This window comes from Pseudorca crassidens, chromosome 15 (assembly GCF_039906515.1).
Source record: "Pseudorca crassidens isolate mPseCra1 chromosome 15, mPseCra1.hap1, whole genome shotgun sequence".
NCBI lineage: Eukaryota > Metazoa > Chordata > Mammalia > Artiodactyla > Delphinidae > Pseudorca > Pseudorca crassidens.
In genome coordinates, this window is record NC_090310.1 from 67,577,856 (window position 1) to 67,598,978 (window position 21,123).

Genomic DNA, 21,123 nt, shown 5'->3' on the forward strand with positions numbered 1-21,123 from the left:
GAGCCTAGAATTGTGTCTGGCATTGAGTAGGCACTCAGTAAATATTTGTTGCATGAATGAATAAGTCACCTTACATATGAGGAGACTGCAACTTGGAGAGAGAGAAAGTAACTTGCCCAAGGGCACACAGGTAGTTGTGGTGGAACTTTGGCTAGAATCATAATCAGTGGTGTGTTGGTAAATGTTTAACAACCAGCTCTCTGAAAAACCAATAACCCTGATTTGTAGCGTATGTTGATTTCCATAATGTAAATACCCCCTCCATGGCAGATTTCAAGCAACCAACCTGATGTCAATTGGCTCGCAAATTTCCTGAAAGTTTAACCATAGGATCTTGCACGCCTGTCTTACAGGCTGGCTCCGGATACCAAGAACTAGGACATAGTTCTAAAGGGTACACAGTTCCAAAGGGTACACTCCCATCATTGGTACTCTAGCCTGCCTCCCTGAATGAGGCACAGTCTACACTCACAGCTCAGTAGGAGGGGAAAAGACACTCAAATAACTCGGTTCAAAGCAGATTGCATGGGTGATTCTTAAAAACCATAAACCCAATCACAAAACTCCCCAGCTTAAAACCTTTCAATATCTTCCTCTTAGCAGAAAATCCAATCTCCTTACCGTGACCCATGAGGCCCATTTGTGGAACCTCCCCCTGTACCAGGCACTGTATTAGGGTTTTTGTTGTAGGATATAATGGTGAACATGACATACACAGTTCCTGCTCTCATTGAGCCTATGTCCAGTAGATGAGGCTGTCAATAAACAAGTAATTAACCGCTAAGCACAGATTGAGATACATGTTCAGTAGAGGAGGTACTAGGAAAGAGAATAATGAGCAGAGTTTCCTTACTTGGACCGAAGGTGAGTAGAGGAAGATTACTCTAAGAAAGTGACATTTGAGACCTGAAGGATGAGAAAGAGTTGGTCGAGGTGTGAGGTTAGTGGCTAGGCAGAAGAGGAGAGGATTTGGCAGTTTGAGGAATAAAAGTAATTTCTGTTATCATTGGAGACAGTGGAGGTGGGATGGGGAAGATGATTATAAATATTATGATGGTCTGAATGTTTGTGTTCCCCCCAAATTCATAAACTGAAATCCTAACTCCCAAGGTGATGGTATTAGGAAGTGAGGCTTTGGGGAGGTGAGTAGGTCCTAAGGGTAGAGTCCTCATGAATGGTTTTATATAAGAGATGGGAGAAAACTCCCTCACCCCCTTCTGCCATATGAGGACACAGTGAGAAGGCATTGTCTGTGAACAGTAAAGCAGGCCCTCACCAGACAAGGAACCTGCCAGCGCCTTGATCTAGGACTTCTCAGCCCCTAGAGCTGTGAGAAATAAATTTCTGTTGTTTATAAGCTAGCCAGTGTAGTTTTTTCATAGCAGCCTGAACAGACTAAGACAAATATCATGAACACGTAAAACAGGGGGCTAATGGCCAAGGGGGCTAAGGCAGAGGCTTAGCCCCCGTTGAAGACAGAGACTTATTTAAATCCCAGGAGCTCAGATGCACTCTGAATTGTTCTCTTCCGATGATGGGCAACTTTCTCCTACAGAAAATCTTTTTACATCTCTTGGGTAGAAACAAGATCATCCAGTTTCTGGCCTTTGCACAGATGAATAAACAGAAGTCCAGACAGGGAAGTGTGATCACCAACAGTTCTGAAGGCAGTAATAGTTATATGGACTTGGACAATACATTTTCTGAGCCAGCACTGTCCAACAGAAATACAATGGAAGCTACAAAGGGAGCTACACGTGTAACTTACATTTTCTACTACCCACATTTAAAAAAGTAAAAAGAAATGGGTGAAATTAATTTTATATTTTATTTGACCCAATATACCCCAAATATTATTTCAACATGTAATCAATAGAAGTCTTAGAAATCCGATGGGTATTTTATTTACAATTACAGCACATTTTAATTCAGACTAGCCATAGCTCAAGCCCTCAGTAGCCACACGTGGTTAGTGGGTATAGTACTGGACAGTGCAGTTCAATGCCTCAGTTTCCTTATCTGCGAATTGAGGATAAAATGAGGGATAAAACTGCCTAGTCACTGAATGGATTATGAGAGCGCAAGGGAAACACCCTGCACGCCAGAGGCGCGCGATAAACCTTAGTTCCTTTCACCTTTTCTCTCACCGCACCGACCTCATCAAGTCTCCGCCCCCACCTCATCAAGTCTCCGCCCCCTTTCCCCGCCTCCTTCAGGCTCCGGGAGGAAGTAGTGCTGTCATCAAATGCAGCGCGCTTTACGGTAGTGTGGCCGTAAAGTCACACGTTTACCGCAGTGTGGCCGGCTCGCGCGACGCGAGCACTTTTAGCTCATTGGCTCTGCGGCCCCTGCTCAAGGCGCTTTACAGCCGTGTGGCTGGAGCCGCCCATGTGGGGACCGCGGTTTGGTCGTGAGTGCAGGGAATCAGAGTAGACGGTGTTGACTGAACCTGGAATCATGGACGTTGGCGAACTTCTGAGCTACCAGGTATGACGGACGAGGAGGGCTGGGGGGACCGTCCTCTCACCCGGGCAGGAGTCGCAGGACCAGAGTCCCTTCATCTCACTTTCTCCCACCTCAGCCCCGGGTCCCCTCACGTTTCCTGTCACCCGGGTCCTAGCCTCTGATTTCACGTAACTCCCTCGAATTTCTCCTGGGCTCTTTCAGTTTATTTCTTCCCAAGGCCCGGGCCCTTTCTCAACTAAAGGCTGGGCTCCTTCTCACCCTGCCCTGGGGCCTGGCTCACTTCAGCTATTCTGAAGGCCCCAAACTATCTTCACAACCATCCCCCTTAAACTCTCTTCTCCAGTTATTGAGTTGGTGGTCGTGGTGGGAGAGCACTGGCCCTTCTTGCATTTGAGCCCCAGCTTCTCTACTGACCGGCTCTGTGGCTTTGGGACAAGTCCTGTCGCCCTCTTCGAGCCTCAGCTTTTGTATGTATAAAGTGGAGACAGTGATAGCTACCTATTAGGTTTGTTTCAGGACTGTATCAGCCAATGGATGTGAAAGCTGATTTTAAAGTGTGGAAAGCCGGACCCATGTTAATTGCAGTTATTGACAGATGTTTGACATTCCAGCATGGGATGGGTACCTCGGAATCTTCTTCTTGTCCCACTTGCTCGGAGTACTTGTGGGGAAACAGTGGCCCAGAAGGTAGAAAGGACTTGTCCAAAGTCACTCAACAAGTAAGAGCTGGCATTAGAGATGAGATCTTTTGGCTCCCAGCTCAACGTTTTTCCCTCACCTTTGACTTCCTAAATGTTCAGTATGGTAGCCACTAGCCACATATGGCTATCGAACGCTTGAAATGGGACTAGTCTGAATTGAGAAGTACTCTAAGTGTCAAGTCACACTGGAATTTGAAGAATCAGTATTAAAAAAGTAAAATTTTTATATTGATTACATGATCCTGTCGATTACTTTGACTATTGATCATAGTGATTAATTATATATTTCACCCATTACCCATATATTAATCATATATGGGTAATGGGTGAAATAAAATATATTCAAAATAAGTTTTACCTATTTCTGTTGACTTTTTAATGTAGCTGCTGGCCTTTTTGTGTCACTACTAAAGTTACATGTATAGCAGGCCTTGCATTTCCATTGGACAGCTCTGCAGTAGAGAATAATGGATTAAGAGCCATGAGTCTGAAGCCCTATGGCTTGGAATCTCTGTTTTGCTGCTAACTGGCTACTGTAACCTTGAGCAGAATACTTACCCTCTCTATGCCTCAGTTTTCTCATCTTGTAAATGGGGGCAAGAAAGTAGCTATCATATAAGTCTGTTTTGAAGCTGCTGTGAAATGTAAAGTGTTTAGCCCAATGCTTGTCAAAGAGTAAACGTTTGAAAAACGTTAGCAATTATATTCATGCAATTCCCTCAGCCGGTATACATAGAACTGACCTTGGAAACTAGACATCATGGGAAAGAACTTGTAAGCAATGGGAGGTATATAGCCAGGTGATTTCCTTTTTAAGACAGTAATAGGATGTGAAAGAAGAAAGGAAATAGGAGCGTTGTTAAATGAGTGGTTATATGCCTGTTTGGCCTACATATGAGCCCACTGACCCATAGAATATTAAAGCTAGAAGAGGTTCATTCATTTGCTCAACAAATATCTATTGAATATGTACTGCATCTACTGAGCATACAACACTGAACAAAACAGACAAGGTTCTTGCTTTTGTGGAACTTATAATCTGGTGGGGAAGTAACAAGATAAGAAAGTAAACAAATGAGAAATTCAGATCGTGGTAAGTGCTTTGAAGGATACACAGGGTATACTACAGAGCTGTGCTGTTTGGTGTGGTAGCCACTGGTCACATGTTACTCTTGAACACTTGAAATGTGGCTAGTTAGAATTGAGATCCGCTACACCTGTAAAATGCACACTGGATTTTCAAGATTTAGTATGAAAAAAGTGACTGTAAAATATATTAATTTTTATATTGATTCCATGCTGAAATGATAATACTTAGGATATGTTGGCTTAAAGAAAATTATTAAAATTAATATCATCTTCTTAAAAACTTTTTAAATGTGGCTACTAGAAAATTTAAAGTTACATATGTGGCTTGTTTGTGGCCCCCAATATATTTTTATTGGACAGAGCTGCTAAAGCTAACCGCTGGGAGCAGGAGACAGGACCTATTATTTTAGATAATATGGTCTAGGAAGGACTTTGAGGAACGGACATTAAAGGACCGATGGTTGAGAAGGAGCCAATCGTGAAAAGCGCAGAATAATCAAGGCAGAGGGAATGAATAGCAGGTACACAGGCTGTGAGTTGTTAAAATAGAAGCTGGTGCAGCCTGTTAGAGGATCAGGAAGAGGACTGATGTAGCTGGAACTTGGTGAATGAGCAGGGGAATGATAAGCGATAAGGTTGGAGAAGTAGGCAGATGACAGACTATGTAGGCCTTCCTGTGGGCCACGATAAGGAATTTGAATTTTATTTTGAGAAATCTTACAGATAACCTCATTCAGCCCACATATTTATAAATGAAAAGTGAACTCCATTTCGGTAAGGGACGTCCCTGAGGTTGTGGGCCAAGGTAGTGACAAGAGTCGAAACCAGAATCCTGATCTTATTTCCAGCTCTGTTCATTCCCCACGTGCGCTACTCATGCACTTTTCTGTCTGTAAGATCAGTGCCCACTTTTCCTGTTCCTAAAAGATGGTACAGTCTAGAATCTAGTCCATAATAAATGCTCCCATCCTCTTGTAGAAAGTCATGAGGATTACCTGAGTTAATGGACGCAAAAGCTCTTTGAAAACTAACTTTTTATAGACGTGAAAGATGCATTGCATGCCTGCATCATTTCTCTAAATCCTTATAACAACGCTATGAAGAAGGTACTGTTTTAAATCCCTGTTGTACAGATGGGGGAACTGAGGTACAAAAAAGTGCCTGCCTCAGAGTTGGAGTTCCTAACCACTGTGCTGTGCTGAACTAAAGTGCTTTCAGATATGTTCTTACATTAATTCTCAGCATGCCCTTTGAGGTAGGTGGCATGCCTATTTTATAGAAAAGGAAACTCAAGCTAGAGAGGTCAGTTACCAGCCCAAGATGAAACAGCCAGTAAGGAGCAGAGCCAGAACTGGAACCAACCGAATACCCAAATCTAGTTTTCCAATTTTAAAAACTTTTAAAGTTGAAGTATGGTATATGTATAGAAGAATGCATAAATCTTAAGTGCTTTTGATTATACTTGTCATTTACAAAGTAGACTCGATATGACCACTGAAGTTCATTTCTCAGGGACAAAGGTGGTCTGATTTGAACATCCCCACCCCCGGAGTTTGATTCAGTAAGTCTCCCATGGGACCTTAGAATTTGCATTTCTAACAAGATTCCAGGTGATGCTTAAGCTGCTGGTCCAGGGACCACACTTTGAGACCCACCCCTGGTCTAGAATGATCTACATTCCTCTTAAAATCTTCTCTGAGACATTCACCTCCCTTCTCATGGCCATTAGTTCGCAGTATTTTGAGCTTAAGTTATACTTTGCCCCTGCCATCTCAGATATTGAGAGCAAATCACTTAATCTTTCTGGGCCTCAGTTTCCTTATATGCCTAATGAGGGGATTAGGTAAGTTTCTCTGAGGTCCCTTCTAGCTTTAAAATTCTGTGATACTGATTATTTAGGCGAAGAGCTCCAGAGATTTCAAGGGATAAGAAAAGCTTGATGCAGAAGAATGAATTGGGGCTGAAAATCTGGGAGATTTGAGTTTTAATCCTACCTTTATCATTATTTATCTGGGTGATTCAGGATAAGTCACTTCCCTTCTCTGTACATCATTTTTTTAATCACTGTAAAATGAGGAGATTGAGCTATATGACTTTTGGTTCTTTCTTTTCCTAAAATTCAGAGACTAAGGTAAATAAAGAAAATATGTAATGCCAAAAATGTTTATTAAAAGTATTTGACGTTTTTTTGGATGCCTTCTAAATTTCACTTTTGGAGCAACTTGGTGGGAAGATTCCAATTTTCTGCTGAGATTGGTTCTTCTAGTAATAGAGTTAGGCAGCAAGTGCCTCAGTATATGCCTTATATCCTTGACATATGTTAACTATTCATTTGAAAAGACAGGAGAATTACAATGTGGACAGGTGGTGGTGGAAAAAGTCTTAAAGAGGAAACCAGTTATGTTCCCAATATGGAAATGTACTTTTTTGATGCCTTCGGGCTTAGACATCTCATCAAGAAGTGTGCCCAGCAGTTCCTTGGCTGAGAAGTTTCTGCTGCGTAGGCACGTATATGAACTCCAGGGCATTCTCATTAATACTGATTCCACAGATGTCTGGAAAAAGTTCTTACCTTTGAAGTTTTGCAATAAAGAATTCACATTTAGTGCAGTTTGGCTCATTGGGAATGACTTATTTTGTGACATGAGAAGTATTCTCTTTGAGGCAGATTGGGGTCAGGGACCCTTGGTTTTGGCAATATTGCAGACACCCACTCCTCTTGTCACCTATCAGTCAGTAATATAGCATTTCCTTGGATTGCAGGGGCTTATTGGAATCTATAATCTTTCTCCTTTTCCCTTCTTATTTCTTTCTTTTGAAGTAAAAAATTTTAATGACAATAATCTGACAGGAATAGTATTAAAGTATTCAAGAAAAGGGAAACTACTACCCTAATCCAATAAAATATTTTTATATTCCCACAGTCCTTATGTATTTTGCATGGCTATAACCATTGTATACACACTGTTTTGTGTTCTGTGCTTTAATTTAACATTGCCAGAAATATTTTGTGTTTCTACATAGTCTTCATGTTGTTTTTAATGTTTACATACTTTTTGCTCAAGTGACAGACCAACCATTTTTCCCTAAATTGCTCCTCTATAATCGAGTACTTAGGTGGTTTCCAGATTTTGTTCTTGGAGATAATATTGCAGTGAACTTCTTTATTCATGTGGCATTTTTCCCCTCACATCTGTCGTTAGTAATCATCACGTGCCATCATCTCCTGTGCGAAGTATTGCATGGGCTAAAATGATTAAGATATGGTCTTGGACCTTAAAGAATTCATAGTTAAGGAGCGAGACAGACCTTTCAACAACTAACTGTATGAATAAAGTATTATGGGAGTACAATGGAAGGAACGATTGGATGTGCCTGGAGAGGGGATGTATTGCTGGGAATGGATTTGGTTTGGTCATTGAGGAAAAGGAGATGACATTGGAATCTCAGCCCTGATGAATGAATAGAAATTCTGTGGGTACTGAAGGAGGTTGAGGAGAGTCATTCTTGACTAGGATTAGTGACAGCAAAAGCATGGGAGTGAAATGTTCAGAGCATTGAGTGAATGGAGCGGAGTGGCAGGAGATGATGGGGTTGCCTCCGCTGCAGGTATGTCAGGCAATACACAGTGCTCATGTGGAAGTAATCCTTTATCAGTGTACAGTGCTAACAATAGTGTGTGTTCCAATTTTACTGCAATCTCGATACTACAAGTTGTCATAATTTAATTTTTTCTCATTAATATAGTAGGTATATAAAGTGTTAGTTCATTTGCTTTAATAAGCATTTTTCCCTTGCATGTGTTTATTGTTTGTACTTCTTATTATCTGCTTTTTTTTTCTTAGGGTTGTGTTGTAGCTTATAACTGAGCTTTTCTGTTCTGTTTTTTTGTCGATGGTGTGTGTATAAGAAACATTATTGGAAGCCTGGACACTTGTGCTCAAATATATCTTTCATTCTTTGGTAGCCCCATTTTACCTCTAACTCTGCGAATATTGTCATAATCATGATGTCACTTTACAGCATCATGAAATAGGCTCTTTTGGCATGACAGTTTAGACTAGTGCTTTCTGAAGTTACTTATTGTTAGTGGGACTATAAGTAACAAATAAATTGCTATTCTTATTGATATTCCCACTTCAGGGTGTTTTCTGTTTCATCTTCTGAGTGACATTTTTTCTTAAGTTCACTTCCTCCCTTTGCAACCTTATCTTCTCTTTTTCCCGTGATGAGTTCTTTTCATACTCGCAAAATACATTGTATTTATGTGCCCCCTTGCACCCTAGGCAGTGAACTGAGAGGCAGGGACCAGCACCTAGAGAGTGTCTCTCTGCTAGTTGATGCCTAATAAATCATTGTTTAATGATTGAGTGAATGAACCAGTATGTGCCTTCAAATATGCTCTTTTGGAAAGCTTTTGTTCTAATATCTTGTCTGCTTGCTGGCTTGTATCTCTTTGCTTTCATGTTAGACTTCAAGAAAGTTGGATTCAAATCCGTTACCTCAGTTACTGAATTGTCCTTCCCTGTGCTGTACAGAGGACCTTGTTGTGTATCTATTTTATATATAATAGTTTGTATCTGCTAATCCCAAACTTCTTATTTATCCCTTCCCCACACCCTTTCCCCTTTGGTAACCATAAATTTGTTTTCTATGTCTGTGAGTCTGTTTCTGTTTTGTAAATAAGTTCATTTGTATCATATTTTATATTCTACATATAAGTGATATCATATAGTATTGTCTTTGATTTACTTCACTTAGTATGATAACCTCTAGAGCCTCATTTTTTTTTTTAACATCTTTCTTGGAGTATAATTGCTTTACAATGGTGTGTTAGTTTCTGCTTTATAACAAAGTGAATCAGCTATACATATACATATATCCCCATATCTCCTTCTTGCGTCTCCCTCCCACCCTTCCTGTCCCACCCCTCTAGGTGGTCACAAAGCACCGAGCTGATCTCCCTGTGCTATGCGGCGGCTTCCCACTAGCTATCTGTGTTACATTTGGTAGTGTATATATGTCCGTGCCACTCTCTCACTTCGTCCCAGCTTACCCTTCCCCCTCCCCATATCCTCAAGTCCATTCTCTAGTAGGTCTGCGTCTTTATTCCCATCTTGCCCCTAGGTTCTTCATGACCATTTTTTTCTTTTAGATTCCATATATATGTGTTAGCATACGGTATTTGTTTTTCTCTTTCTGACTTACTTCACTCTGCATGACAGAGTCTCTAGGTCTATCCACCTCACTACAAATAACTCAATTACATTTCTCTTTATGCCTGAGTAATATTCCATTGTATATATGTGCCACATCTTCTTTACCCATTCATCTGTCAGTGGACACTTAGGTTGCTTCCATGTCCTGACTATTGTAAATAGAGCTGCAATGAACATTGTGGTACATGACTCTTTTTAAATTATGGTTTTCTCAGGGTATATGCCCAGTAGTGGGATTGCTGGGTCATATTATAGTTCTATTTTTAGTGTTTTTTTTTTTTTTTTTTGCGGTACGCAGGCCTCTAACTGTTGTGGCCTCTCCCGTTGCGGAGCACAGGCTCCGGACACGCAGGCTCAGTGGCCATGGCTCACGGGCCTAGCTGCTCCGCAGCATGGGGGATCTTCCCAGACCGGGGCGCGAACCCGTGTCCCCTGCATCAGCAGGTGGACTCTCAACCACTGCACCACCAGGGAAGCCCTATTTTTAGTTTTTTAAGGAACCTCCATACTGTTCTCCATAGTGGCTGTATCAACTTACATTCCCACCAACAGTGCAAGAGGGTTCCCTTCTCTCCACACCCTCTCCAGCATTTGTTGTTTGTAGATTTTTTGATAATGGCCATTCTGACTAGTGTGAGGTGATACCTCATTGTAGTTTTGATTTGCATTTCTCTAATGATTAGTGATGTTGAGCATCCTTTCATGTGTTTGTTTAGAGCCTCTTCACTAGAATTTTATTCTATAACCTGGTTCCTCATCTTAGAGGAATCATCCATTCTTTTGTCTTTCAGCATCTTTATGTAAACTCTTAGCTCACTAGTCCTGATTTAGGTTTCATGTGACTACTGAACATTCTGACCGTATGCTCTGGTATAATTCTCTGCATCTCTCCACCCGCCCCCTTATCACCTACCCCCAATTCTGCTTTTTAGTCAAGGGTGTAGCTGTCCAGCAGACTTGAAAAAAGCCCTGGAGCTAGTTCTCAAAGATGAAGGGGCTTAAAGTTGAAAGGCAAAGTTCTTTTCCTCATGGAAAATACAAACTCTTGAGCAAAGGGCTAGCTCTTTTCTCAGGAGTCAGGAGGGTGTTAGGATCTGAAAATGCATAAGTCACAGTTCTTGCTCTCATGGAGCTTACAGTCTAAGGGGGAGCATCCCACAGATTTGAGAATTGATAATCCAGTACACAGTGCCATTGCATGAGCAAGATGTGGTGGCATAGAGGCAGGAGCAGCCCTGCCGTTGGGAACTTGGGAAGGCTTTGCAGGGGAATTGTTGCTTCTTCAGGAGCCTTTCTCCATCCCTTCTTTTCTATTTCAGTTGCCACCATCTTCGTTTAGACTCTTGGGACTTTGTCAAATAATTAGCTTTCTAGTTGGTCTTCATTTTGGCACGATGAATGTGGGTTTATTTCCTCTGTGTGCCAACAGAACACCCTTCTCTGGTCTAGACTCCAGTCCTACCTATTTCAGCTTCCTTGGAGATAGGTCTTATTGAGATGCCTAATTTTGGAGGTGAATTTGAGGAAGACAGCCATACCTTTCTTCAGTCTCTCACTAGGTGTCACTGTTTAAATTGGGGGGTTGCATTTATAAGACCCCAATAGAGAAGTTTTCACATGTATAAATGACTACATTGGAGAATGTGGATGGTTCAAGATAGCTTGTTAGCACTGTTGGAGAAAATAATTCAAAGTACATGCCCCTCTGAGTGTGCCCATTTTAGACGTCTTTTAATGTTTAGTGTAGTGGACGAACAATAACTCTGGGTCAGGCAGACTGCTGCCTGTGTTTGAATTCCACCTCTGCTACTTGGTAGCTATGTGACCTTGGGTCACTTAATTAAACTCTTTAAGCCTCAGGCCTTCATCTTTAAAATGCAGATTATATAATAGTGTCTGTCTCTGCCCCACCATCTTTTAAAAAATCTCCACTTTACCATCTTTTTTTTAAAGATACAGGATTAAATGAGACAGTGTGGGTAGTGCTAAGTAGTATAGTGCCTGACACATGGTAAGTGCCCAGTACATGCTAGCTGTCAATTTTTACTATTGATATAATTATAAAAACACATATGGTATAGCAAAAGGAAAAAATATTTTTCTCGAATTCTGCAAAGCTGCCTTAGTATTCCCAAGGTCACTGGTGTCTTGGAGATTAAGGTTTAGAATGCTGTAAAAGGAAATGAGAACAGTTTGTCACGCACACATTCCGCAGTATAGAACTGTTCTCAGTAGATTAAAGTATAACCGTATTCTACCACAGTTAGCAGACGTTGATATCAAGGATTATGTCATCAACACAGTAATTCTTTTTTTTTTTTTTTTTCTTGTTGAATTTACTTTTTATTCCTTATCAGAGTAACTTTGATTACAATGTTGTATTTGTTCTAGGTGTACAGAATCTGGTTCATTCATACGTATACATATATCTAAACAGGTTTAGATTATTTCCCAGGTTGGTTATTAGAGAGAGTTGAGTAGACCTCCCTTGGCATCCAGTAGGTCCTTCTTGATTATATATTTTATATGAATTATTAAATGCATGTTAACCCCAACATCCTAATTTCTCCATTCCTTTCACCTTTTTCAAAGTCTGTATGGGTCATTCTCAGTGGAAATATGCTCATGGGTATCAGTTTTTAGATTACACTAGTAAATGACATCATCGGATATTTGTCTTTCTGTGACTTACTTTACATAGTATGATTACCCCCAGGTTCATCAGTGGTGCTGCAAAAGGCATTGTTTCATCTTTTCCATGGCTAATATTCGATTGTGTACATGTACCACTTCTTTGTCCATTCATCTGTACTTGGACATTTTGCTTGCATCCATATCTGGCTATTGTAAGTATCGCTGAAGAGCACTTTTGGTTACCTGTGTCTTTCTCAATTCTGGTGTTCTCGGGTTACAGGCCCATTAGTGGTTTGGCAGGATCACAATTGTTAACTTTTTTTTTTTTTTTTTTTGGTTTTGTGTGAGTTTTATTGAACTTTGAAGAACAATCACTCTCTAATATAAATTGTTTAAGAAGGAAAAAAAGTAAAGCTATCAAACTAACATTATTAGGATTGTGTAATCTTCATAATAAAATTGGAAAAGGGAAACATAAGATTAAAAAATTTCAGACTGATTTTACTTTTGAACATAGATACAAAATGCAAAAAAAAAAAAAATGTTAGCTATCTTACTTTGGGATACCCCAGAAACAGACCCTAAGATAAGGATTGATGGGCAATGATTTATTTGGAAGGTGACTCTAGGAAACACCAGTAAGTGAGTGAAGTAAGAGAATGAAAGAAGGAAACAAGTACATTTTCAAGCAAGTTATCATTATGAGCAACTTGTGTTTAATCCATTAGGTTAGACTGGGAGCCAATGTAGAACACATGTCTCAGTTTTATCCTTCCCAAGGGGCATGGAAACTAGGTCCTTTATCCTCTCAATTTCATCAGTTATTGGCTGAGGGCTGCCCCTGGGATGGGAGAAGTGTTCATTCTCTGGTACTTGCAGCCTGACCTTTTTCCATCCCCTTACTTTCAGTCTGTATGTGTCTCTAGGTCTGAAGTGGGTCTCTTGTAGACAGCAAATATATGGGTCTTGTTTTTGTATCCATTCAGCCAATCTGTGTCTTTTGGTGGGAGCATTTAGTCCATTTACATTTAAGGTAATTATCGATATGTGTGTTCCCATTCCCATTTTCTTAATTGTTTTGGGTTTGTTATTGTAGGTCTTTTCCTTCTTTTGTGTTTCTTGCCTAGAGAAGTTCCTTTAGCAGTTGTTGTAGAGCTGGTTTGGTGGTGCTGAACTCTCTCAGCTTTTGCTTGTCTGTAAAGGTTTTAATTTCTCCATCAAATCTGAATGAGATCCTTGCTGGGTAGAGTAATCTTGGTTGCAGGTTTTTCTCCTTCAACACTTTCAATATGTCCTGCCACTCCCTTCTGGCTTGCAGAGTTTCCGCTGAAAGATCAGCTGTTAACCTTATGGGGATTCCCTTGTGTGTTATTTGTTGTTTTTCCCTTGCTGCTTTTAATATGTTTTCTTTGTATTTAATTTTTGACAGTTTGATTAATATGTGTCTTGGCATCTTTCTCCTTGGATTTATCCTGTATGGGACTCTCTGTGCTTCCTGGACTTGATTAACTATTTCCTTTCCCATATTAGGGAAGTTTTCAACTATAATCTCTTCAAATATTTTCTCAGTCCCTTTCTTTTTCTCTTCTTCTTCTGGAACCCCTATAATTCGAATGTTGGTGCGTTTAATGTTGTCCCAGAGGTCTCTGAGACTGTCCTCAGTTCTTTTCATTCTTTTTTCTTTATTCTGCTCTGCAGTAGTTATTTCCACTATTTTATCTTCCAGGTCACTTATCCGTTCTTCTGCCTCAGTTATTCTGCTATTGATCCCATCTAGAGTACTTTTAATTTCATTTATTGTGTTGTTCATCGTTGCTTGTTTCATCTTTAGTTCTTCTAGGTCCTTGTTAACTGATTCTTGCATTTTGTCCATTCTATTGTCCATTCTATCTCCAAGATTTCGGATCAACCTTACTATCATTATTCTGAATTCTTTTTCCAGTAGACTGCCTATTTCCTCTTCATTTGTTAGGTCTGGTGGGTTTTTATCTTGCTCCTTCATCTGCTGTGTGTTTTTCTGTCTTTTCATTTTGCTTATCTTACTGTGTTTGTGGTCTCCTTTTTTGCAGGCTGAAGGTTCGTAGTTCCTGTTGTTTTTTGTGTCTGTTCCCAGTGGCTAAGGTTGGTTCAGTGGGTTGTGTCGGCTTCCTGGTGGAGGGTACTAGTGCCTGTGTTCTGGTGGATGAGGCTGGATCTTGTCTTTCTGGTGGGCAGGTCCACGTCTGGTGGTGTGTTTTGGGGTGTCTGTAGACTTATTATGATTTTGGGCAGCCTCTCTGCTAATGGGTGGGGTTGTGTTCCTGTCTTGCTAGTTGTTTGGCATAGGATGTCCAGCACTGTAGCTTGCTGGTCGTTGAGTGAAGCTGGGTGCTGGCGTTGAGATGGAGATCTCTCGGAGATTTTTGCTGTTTGATATTATGTGCAGCTGGGAGGCCTCTTGTGGACCAGTGTCCTGAAGTTGGCTCTCCCACCTCAGAGGCACAGCACTGACTCCTGGCTGCAGCACCAAGAGCCTTTCATCCACAGGGCTCCTTAATTTGGGATGATTCGTTGACTATTCAGGTATTCCACAGATGCAGGGTATATCAAGTTGATTGTGGAGCTTTAATCCGCTGCTTCTGAGGCTGCTGGGAGAGATTTCCCTTTCTCTTCTTTGTTCTCACAGCTCCCAGGGGCTCAGCTTTGGATTTGGCCCCGCCTGTGCGTGTAGGTCGCCGGAGGGCGTCTGTTCTTTGCTCAGACAGGACGGGGTTAAAGGAGCCGCTGATTCGGAGGCTCTGGCTCACTCAGGCCGGGGGGTAGAGAGGGGCACGGAGTGTGGGGCGGGCCTGCAGCGGCAGAGGCCGGCGTGACGTTGCAGCCTGAGGCGCGCCGTGCGTTCTCCCGGGGGAGTTGTCCCTGGATCCCGGGACCCTGGCAGTGGCGGGTTGCACAGGCTCCCCGGAAGGGCGTGTGGCTAGTGACCCGTGTTCGCACACAGGCCTCCTGGTGGCGGCAGCAGCGGCCTTAGCGTCTCATGTCTGTCTCTGGGCTCCGCACTTTTAGCTGCGGCTCGCGCCCGTCCCTGGAGCTCTCTCAAGCAGCGTTCTTAATCCCCTCTCCTCGTGCACCAGGAAACAAAGAGGGACGTAAAAGTCTCTTGCCTCTTCGGCAGGTCCAGACTTTTCCCCGGACTCTCTCCCGGCTAGCCGCGGTGCACTAACGCCCTGCAGGCTGTGTTCACGCCGCCAACCTCAGTCCTCTCCCGGCGCTCCGACAAAAGCCGGAGCCTCAGCTCCCAGTCCCGCCCGCCCCGGCGGGCGAGCAGACAAGCCTCTCGGCTGGTGAGTTCCGGTCGGCCCGATCCTCTGCGCTGGAATCTGTCCGCTTTGCCCTCTGCACCCCTGTTGCTGTGCTCTCCTCCGCGGCTCCCAAGCTCCCCCACTCCGCCTCCCGAAGTCTCCACCCACGAAGGGGCTTCCTAGTGTGTGGACACTTTTCCTCCTTCACAGCTCTCTCCCGCTGGTGCAGGACCCGTCCCTATCCTTTTGTCTCTGTTTAGTTTTTTCTTTTGCCCTAACCAGGTACGTGGGGGGTTCCTTGCCTTTTGGGAGGTCTGAGGTCTTCTGCCAGCGTTCAGTAGGTGCTCCGTAGGAGTTGTTCCACGCGTAGATGTATTTCTGGTGTATCTGTGGGGAGGAAGATGATCTCCGCGTCTTACTCTTCCACCATCTTCCCGGAAGTCTAACACAGTAATTCTTTTCCCCAGGTCGCTTTAATATTACTAAGATATCTCAGTTTTCCTCTTTTCTAGTGCCAGGAATCTCATTTACAAATTACTCCTTTCTTTTTCTTTTTTTCCTTTAATGTTCCTGAAGGAAGTGATTGGTTTTGGTCTGAGTCTTGTATAGCTGTAGGGAAAATGGAATTAGGAGAAAGTATAGCAGGAATACTCTTAGCTTCTCCAGGGCCAGCCATCTGATTCTAGTATTTCAGCTGAATAGTTCAAGAACATTTTCTTTTCCACAGAGTTCCAGGAGTGAGTGATCTGAAAGTGTGTTGGCCTAAACTTTGGAACCCCAGCTCCACTGTGGGTTGGTGAACAAACTAGATTGCCTTCATCCTGAGTTCAGTGAAAGATCTAGTGAGACTACCACAGTGCATTTTCATCTCTTAACTCATTTTAGATGATCAGTTTCCTGTAAGCAGATTGTCTACTTTGGCTCCTTAGACTTCCCTTCAACTACCCAGCAGTGTCCAAAGTCAGTGACTGAACTGAGAAGGATTTGAAGTCAAGCACAGAGTATTATGATGCTTCTCTCTGACTGTGTCTGACTATATTCCAAAGGCAGGTATGATCAGTTATTGAACACTTTGGCATTATTCATGTGCTTATTCTGTTAGTACATAAAATTGAGGATTAATTACATTTTTATTTGACCCCCCCCAGTTAAGAGTAACTAAGTTTAAAATTACTTTTGGAATCTTTAATAGACTTAACCATTAATAGTACATCAGTTCTCTGCTGGTGTTTTGTATGTTTCTAGGGCATTGTGACACATGCTCACCGTCAGGCTGTGAGCCAGTCCAGATTTTCAAGGGCTAGTAAACTTCATTCAGATTAGTAATCCATATCGAGCCTTTCATTTTTAAATTATTCAACAAATTTATTAAATGCCTACTAAATGCAGGATGTTATACTAGGCATCAGGAATAGAGTGATACACAAGACAGTTGCTGTCCCTTGTCTTTATAGAACTTATACCCAGGGAGGCAAGACAGAAAATATATAAGAAAAACAAATACAAATAAATAAGAACACCTAAACTGGCAAACAAATAGTACTAGAGAAACAAAAACAAGATATTTTAAACAGAAATATGAAGGGAAAAATGGGCTGATGTAATTGAATGATTGGGGATCATCAGAAGGTTCCAGAAGGCCTCTCTGAGGAGGTAACATTTGAGCTGAGAATGAATAATGAGAAGGATCCAGCCACATGAAGAGCTTGGGAACAGCAATGTAAGCCAAGGGGAAAACCACTACAAAAGTCCTAAGGTGGGACCAAGCTTGTCATGTTTGAGGCAGTATGGCATAGAGCATGACGAGTGAGGCAGGGACAGAGATAAGGACGGAGAGGTCTGCTGTGGGGAGGATGGGAAGCCCTAAAATGTTTAGATGTTATTGTTGGTACATTGGGAAACCATTAGGGGTTTTAAGCTGTGGACTGACACAGTTTGGTTAAGTTTTAAAAGATCACTGCCTCTGCCAAATGGAGAATAGATTGTAGGGGAGCAAATCTGGCCAGCTTAGTCGTTCAAAGGGGATAGAACTCACCTTTGTGCTGTGGAGGGCCGCAGCTGAAGCTGTGCTCTCCCTAGAATAATTGCTTTCCCGCCTAGGTTGTTTTCAGAATTTCCCAGTTCTAAACATTTAATCTGGGTTCTGGCTTAATCAAGAAGCAACACTCTCCTAGTGCCAGGCTTGGCACAGAAAATGTGGGCTTGGTGCCTTTTGTTGAGCACCCTGGCCTGGAGAGAATGAAGAAAGCAGCCTCTGGTGGACCTGAGGACAGTGCAGCTGACCCTCAGCACCTGGTAACTTGTAGGAAGCTTTGGAATCCATAAACTTCATGTGCTTCTGCAAAACAGTTACAGATGGTCTGGACTGATGATTAAATATCACCACTGTTTTGCCCAGATCTGCTGTGGCCATCCTCTCTATGTCTGGTTTTACATTACAGTGGGTAGGTAATTAAAGGGGCATAGTCATTTCTGGTTACTTCCAGGACATCTTTTTTAGTTGGCTTGGGGGGAATTTCAGTTTCTGCCAGTTGTATAAGTGACTGCAGTGAGCAGTGCCTGTGAATGGCTACTTGTTGTTTTCAAAATTAAAAAAAAAAAATTAAAAAGAACTCTCTCTAATGAAGGGGAATAATTGCCTGCCTTTGCTGTCTGCTGATTCTCCAGTGGGAGTTCTGCCATCAGACTTGTCAGAGTTAGTTGGTAGGGACTTTTTTTTCCTGAGTTAGCACATAGAGATCTGAAAGGGCAGAGATTAACACAAATTAGCAATGGTACAAGCATATCTGCAGAGGAACAGATTTCCTTCTGACCAGAGGTGCCGTTGCTGGGCACCACCTAATTTTCTGTGCATCTCTTACCACTGATGAGAGGAGGATGACAGGACTTCTCAGCAAATAAAAAGAATTACTTAAGCACCACTTGAGTTGGGCAGTTTTTACAAGACTTGAGAGTTTCAAAGGCCCTCAGTCTGCTTAGCCTGCCAATGTAGTCACTGAATATTATCTCCCTGGCTTCTCACTGGGGGATCCTTACACCTCATTCAGCATAGTGAACTTGGAGAGACAGAAATTCTGATTCTTGTACCTCATTTTTTTCTTTTTCCAAAGATTTCTTCTTCCATCCCCACAGAACTTATAAGGACACAGAAGGCCCAGTGGCGGAAAAAGAGATGGCATTTGCCTTCTGGCTGACATGACTTGGGCTAGTGGTTGGTGGGGATTCCATAATGAAGATTGCAAATCACTTTCCATATTCCTGGAGCCTGTCCCATAATTAGAGGATTAAACATTTTGTTTAAATTAGTAATTTTCCCTCTACTTTTCTGTGTGCTTCAAACCACCATTAGAGCAAGATGGAGACTGGTTGACAGTCTGATATTGGGCTCCACATTCTAGTTGTGCTGAGGTTGAGGAAGTCTTATTTTAATTAAAGAAAGCAATTTTTAGCCATGGTTCATCTTGTGTGAGGCAGAGGCACTTTGATTGCTGAGTTCAGTGAGTATAGCTTTTTTTCAGGAGCATGACACCAAGCCTAACAGGATAATATCAGGAGGTAAGTATGCAGCTGGGCTTGAAGTATTGCCTCTGCATTAATGGCAGATATGCCTTCAATTGACAGATTATCTTTGCGTTTGTGGGAGAAGGGGTTACTTATAGGTTTAGTATGTTCCTGATTTGCAGTGAATGAAAAACACCTCAAAGAGGAGCTTGTAGGAATTGTCATACTTTTAATGAGATAAAAGAATATGTGTTTTCTCCTCCCTATGTCACCAAGCCAAAAGAACAAAACAGAAGGCTGGGAACTACCAGGTACTGAAGCCTACTGAGAGCCAGACATTGTGCTATTTGATTTGATATGTTATTCTGTCTCACCCAAAAGGCAACCCTGGGAAGTCAGTATTCTTATTCCCATTGTGTAGGTGAGGAAAGTTAGTTCACAGAGGTTTAGTGACTTGCCCAAAGACACTCAAGAAGTAGGTGGTAGAATCTTTTTCCTAATAGAGGGCTCCGGTGGATGAAGGTAGCTTAAAAAAAGAAACACGCTAGAGAGTAGAATGCAGCAGAATGCTACCATCACCCTACCTTGTACTTGCCTCCTGTCTACCATATATATCATTCTTGTCCAGTAGAACACCGTGCCCTGGTTATCAAATCCAGGGAAGCAGAACACCGTGCATCACTTACCAATCCCAGGGGAGCACTTCAAACACTGTCCATTGCATCTTGGTATTGAAGTTGCCAAGGAAAACACAACACAGTCAAGCACGGGATGGAACAATGCTTTACTCACATAGAGAAGAGACAGAGCAAGATCAGCACCAGTAGTGTACTCAGTCCCTTGTGGCTAGCAGGGCCCTCCCCCTTCCAATGCTGGACAGTTAGCCTATGTGCACCCCTCTTTCTTGCAGCAGCAGGAGGACCCAGACCTGAAAGCTAGTGGCATGACTAAGGGCCATTGACATACATGCTTAAGCAGAACAAAGGAACACTTGCTGAGCCTGAAACAGGGAAAGATATTCCTATACAAAGTGATAAACCAGGCATAGGCTGTATGGGCTCCTTATCTCTTGTACAGAAGTATTGAGGCCCAAGGCCCGTTTTTATGTGACTGAGTGGGGTTTGAAATACTGCATGCATGAGACTGCCTTTCCCAACAATTTTGTATTGGAATTATTTGATTACATATCTTTCTTCCCATTGGACTTTGAGTTCCTCTAGGGCAGTGACCAGCTCAGTACCTGCTGTAAATACTCAATGAATGTCTCTTGACTGAAGAAAGGAAGGAACAAGGGATGAATGAATGAAGCAGTGAATCAATGATTAGGTGGCTGAATTTGGGTTTCTTCCAGGTATCTTTTTATGTTAACTCTTAGCACCTCCACAGTTGTCTTCTCTTTCTTGTCTCTTACATCTTGATGGAGAGGAGATTAAGCTGTGTTTGTGAATGATAGTGGCCCTAGTCATAGGAGACAGTGGGTTGGGTGAAACTTGTCTTAAATAGCAGTTGATGATCTTGATAAAAGTCCGATTCCAGTACTTTAATAACCCAAGAGTTGACTGGAGTTGTTTTAAAGACCAGAGCTGTCTCTGACTCCAAAACAAGAGATTAATCATTTATTAGCCAGATTTATACTAACTCTATTGTGAGACATAATTGCTGTTTTCTCTTTACCCAACCTTATAGGCAAAAGATAAAACTAACAAGGTTAGTTTTTATTTCATGTTGGTTATATCTGGCACACGCATTTCCATTTGATTTTTTTTCTTAAACATTTATTAAGTACTTTTTCTGGGTTAGGCACTTCCTCGCTGTGAGAGCTTTTTCCAAGGATGATCTCAGTGTGTGGTGCTTTGACCAAGGTCACACACTGGTAACAACAAAGTTAAGTGTCTGACCACTAAAATCCATTTTCTCCTCCCTGCACCATGCTCCCCTATAAATGGGACTACTTTACCATCATTTCTTATGTACATTATGTTTTGTACAGGCCTGGGACACATATGGGTTTCTAAAACAGAAAGTGGTAGAGCTGCTAAAGGTACACTTAGGTTTAAGTAGCCTTGGGAAACAGATTAGTAGTAAGCACAGAAACCAGTTAAGGTGGGGTGATTTCCCAATCACATGGTCGTAGGTAGTATGGTGCCCTGGTAAGAGCAAGAGCTTTGGGCTTAGATGGACTATTTGAGTCCTGTCTCCACTATTTTCTAGCTCTTTGACCTTAGGCAGTTC

At 42.0% G+C, this 21,123-nt stretch overlaps 1 protein-coding gene across 2 annotated transcripts in view; it reads left to right on the forward strand.

The window, feature by feature from the left end:
- Positions 1-2,306: 2,306 nt before the first annotated feature.
- CTNNBL1 (catenin beta like 1) overlaps positions 2,307-21,123 on the forward strand; it is a 173,565-nt gene continuing 154,748 nt past the window's right edge. The window contains exon 1 of one of the 2 annotated variants that reach the window (XM_067708096.1): positions 2,307-2,487. In XM_067708096.1, the coding sequence (XP_067564197.1) occupies positions 2,458-2,487 (30 nt within the window). In that variant the 5' untranslated portion in view covers positions 2,307-2,457. The remainder of the gene's footprint in view (positions 2,488-21,123) is intronic. The other variant, XM_067708097.1, reaches the window with a different exon arrangement.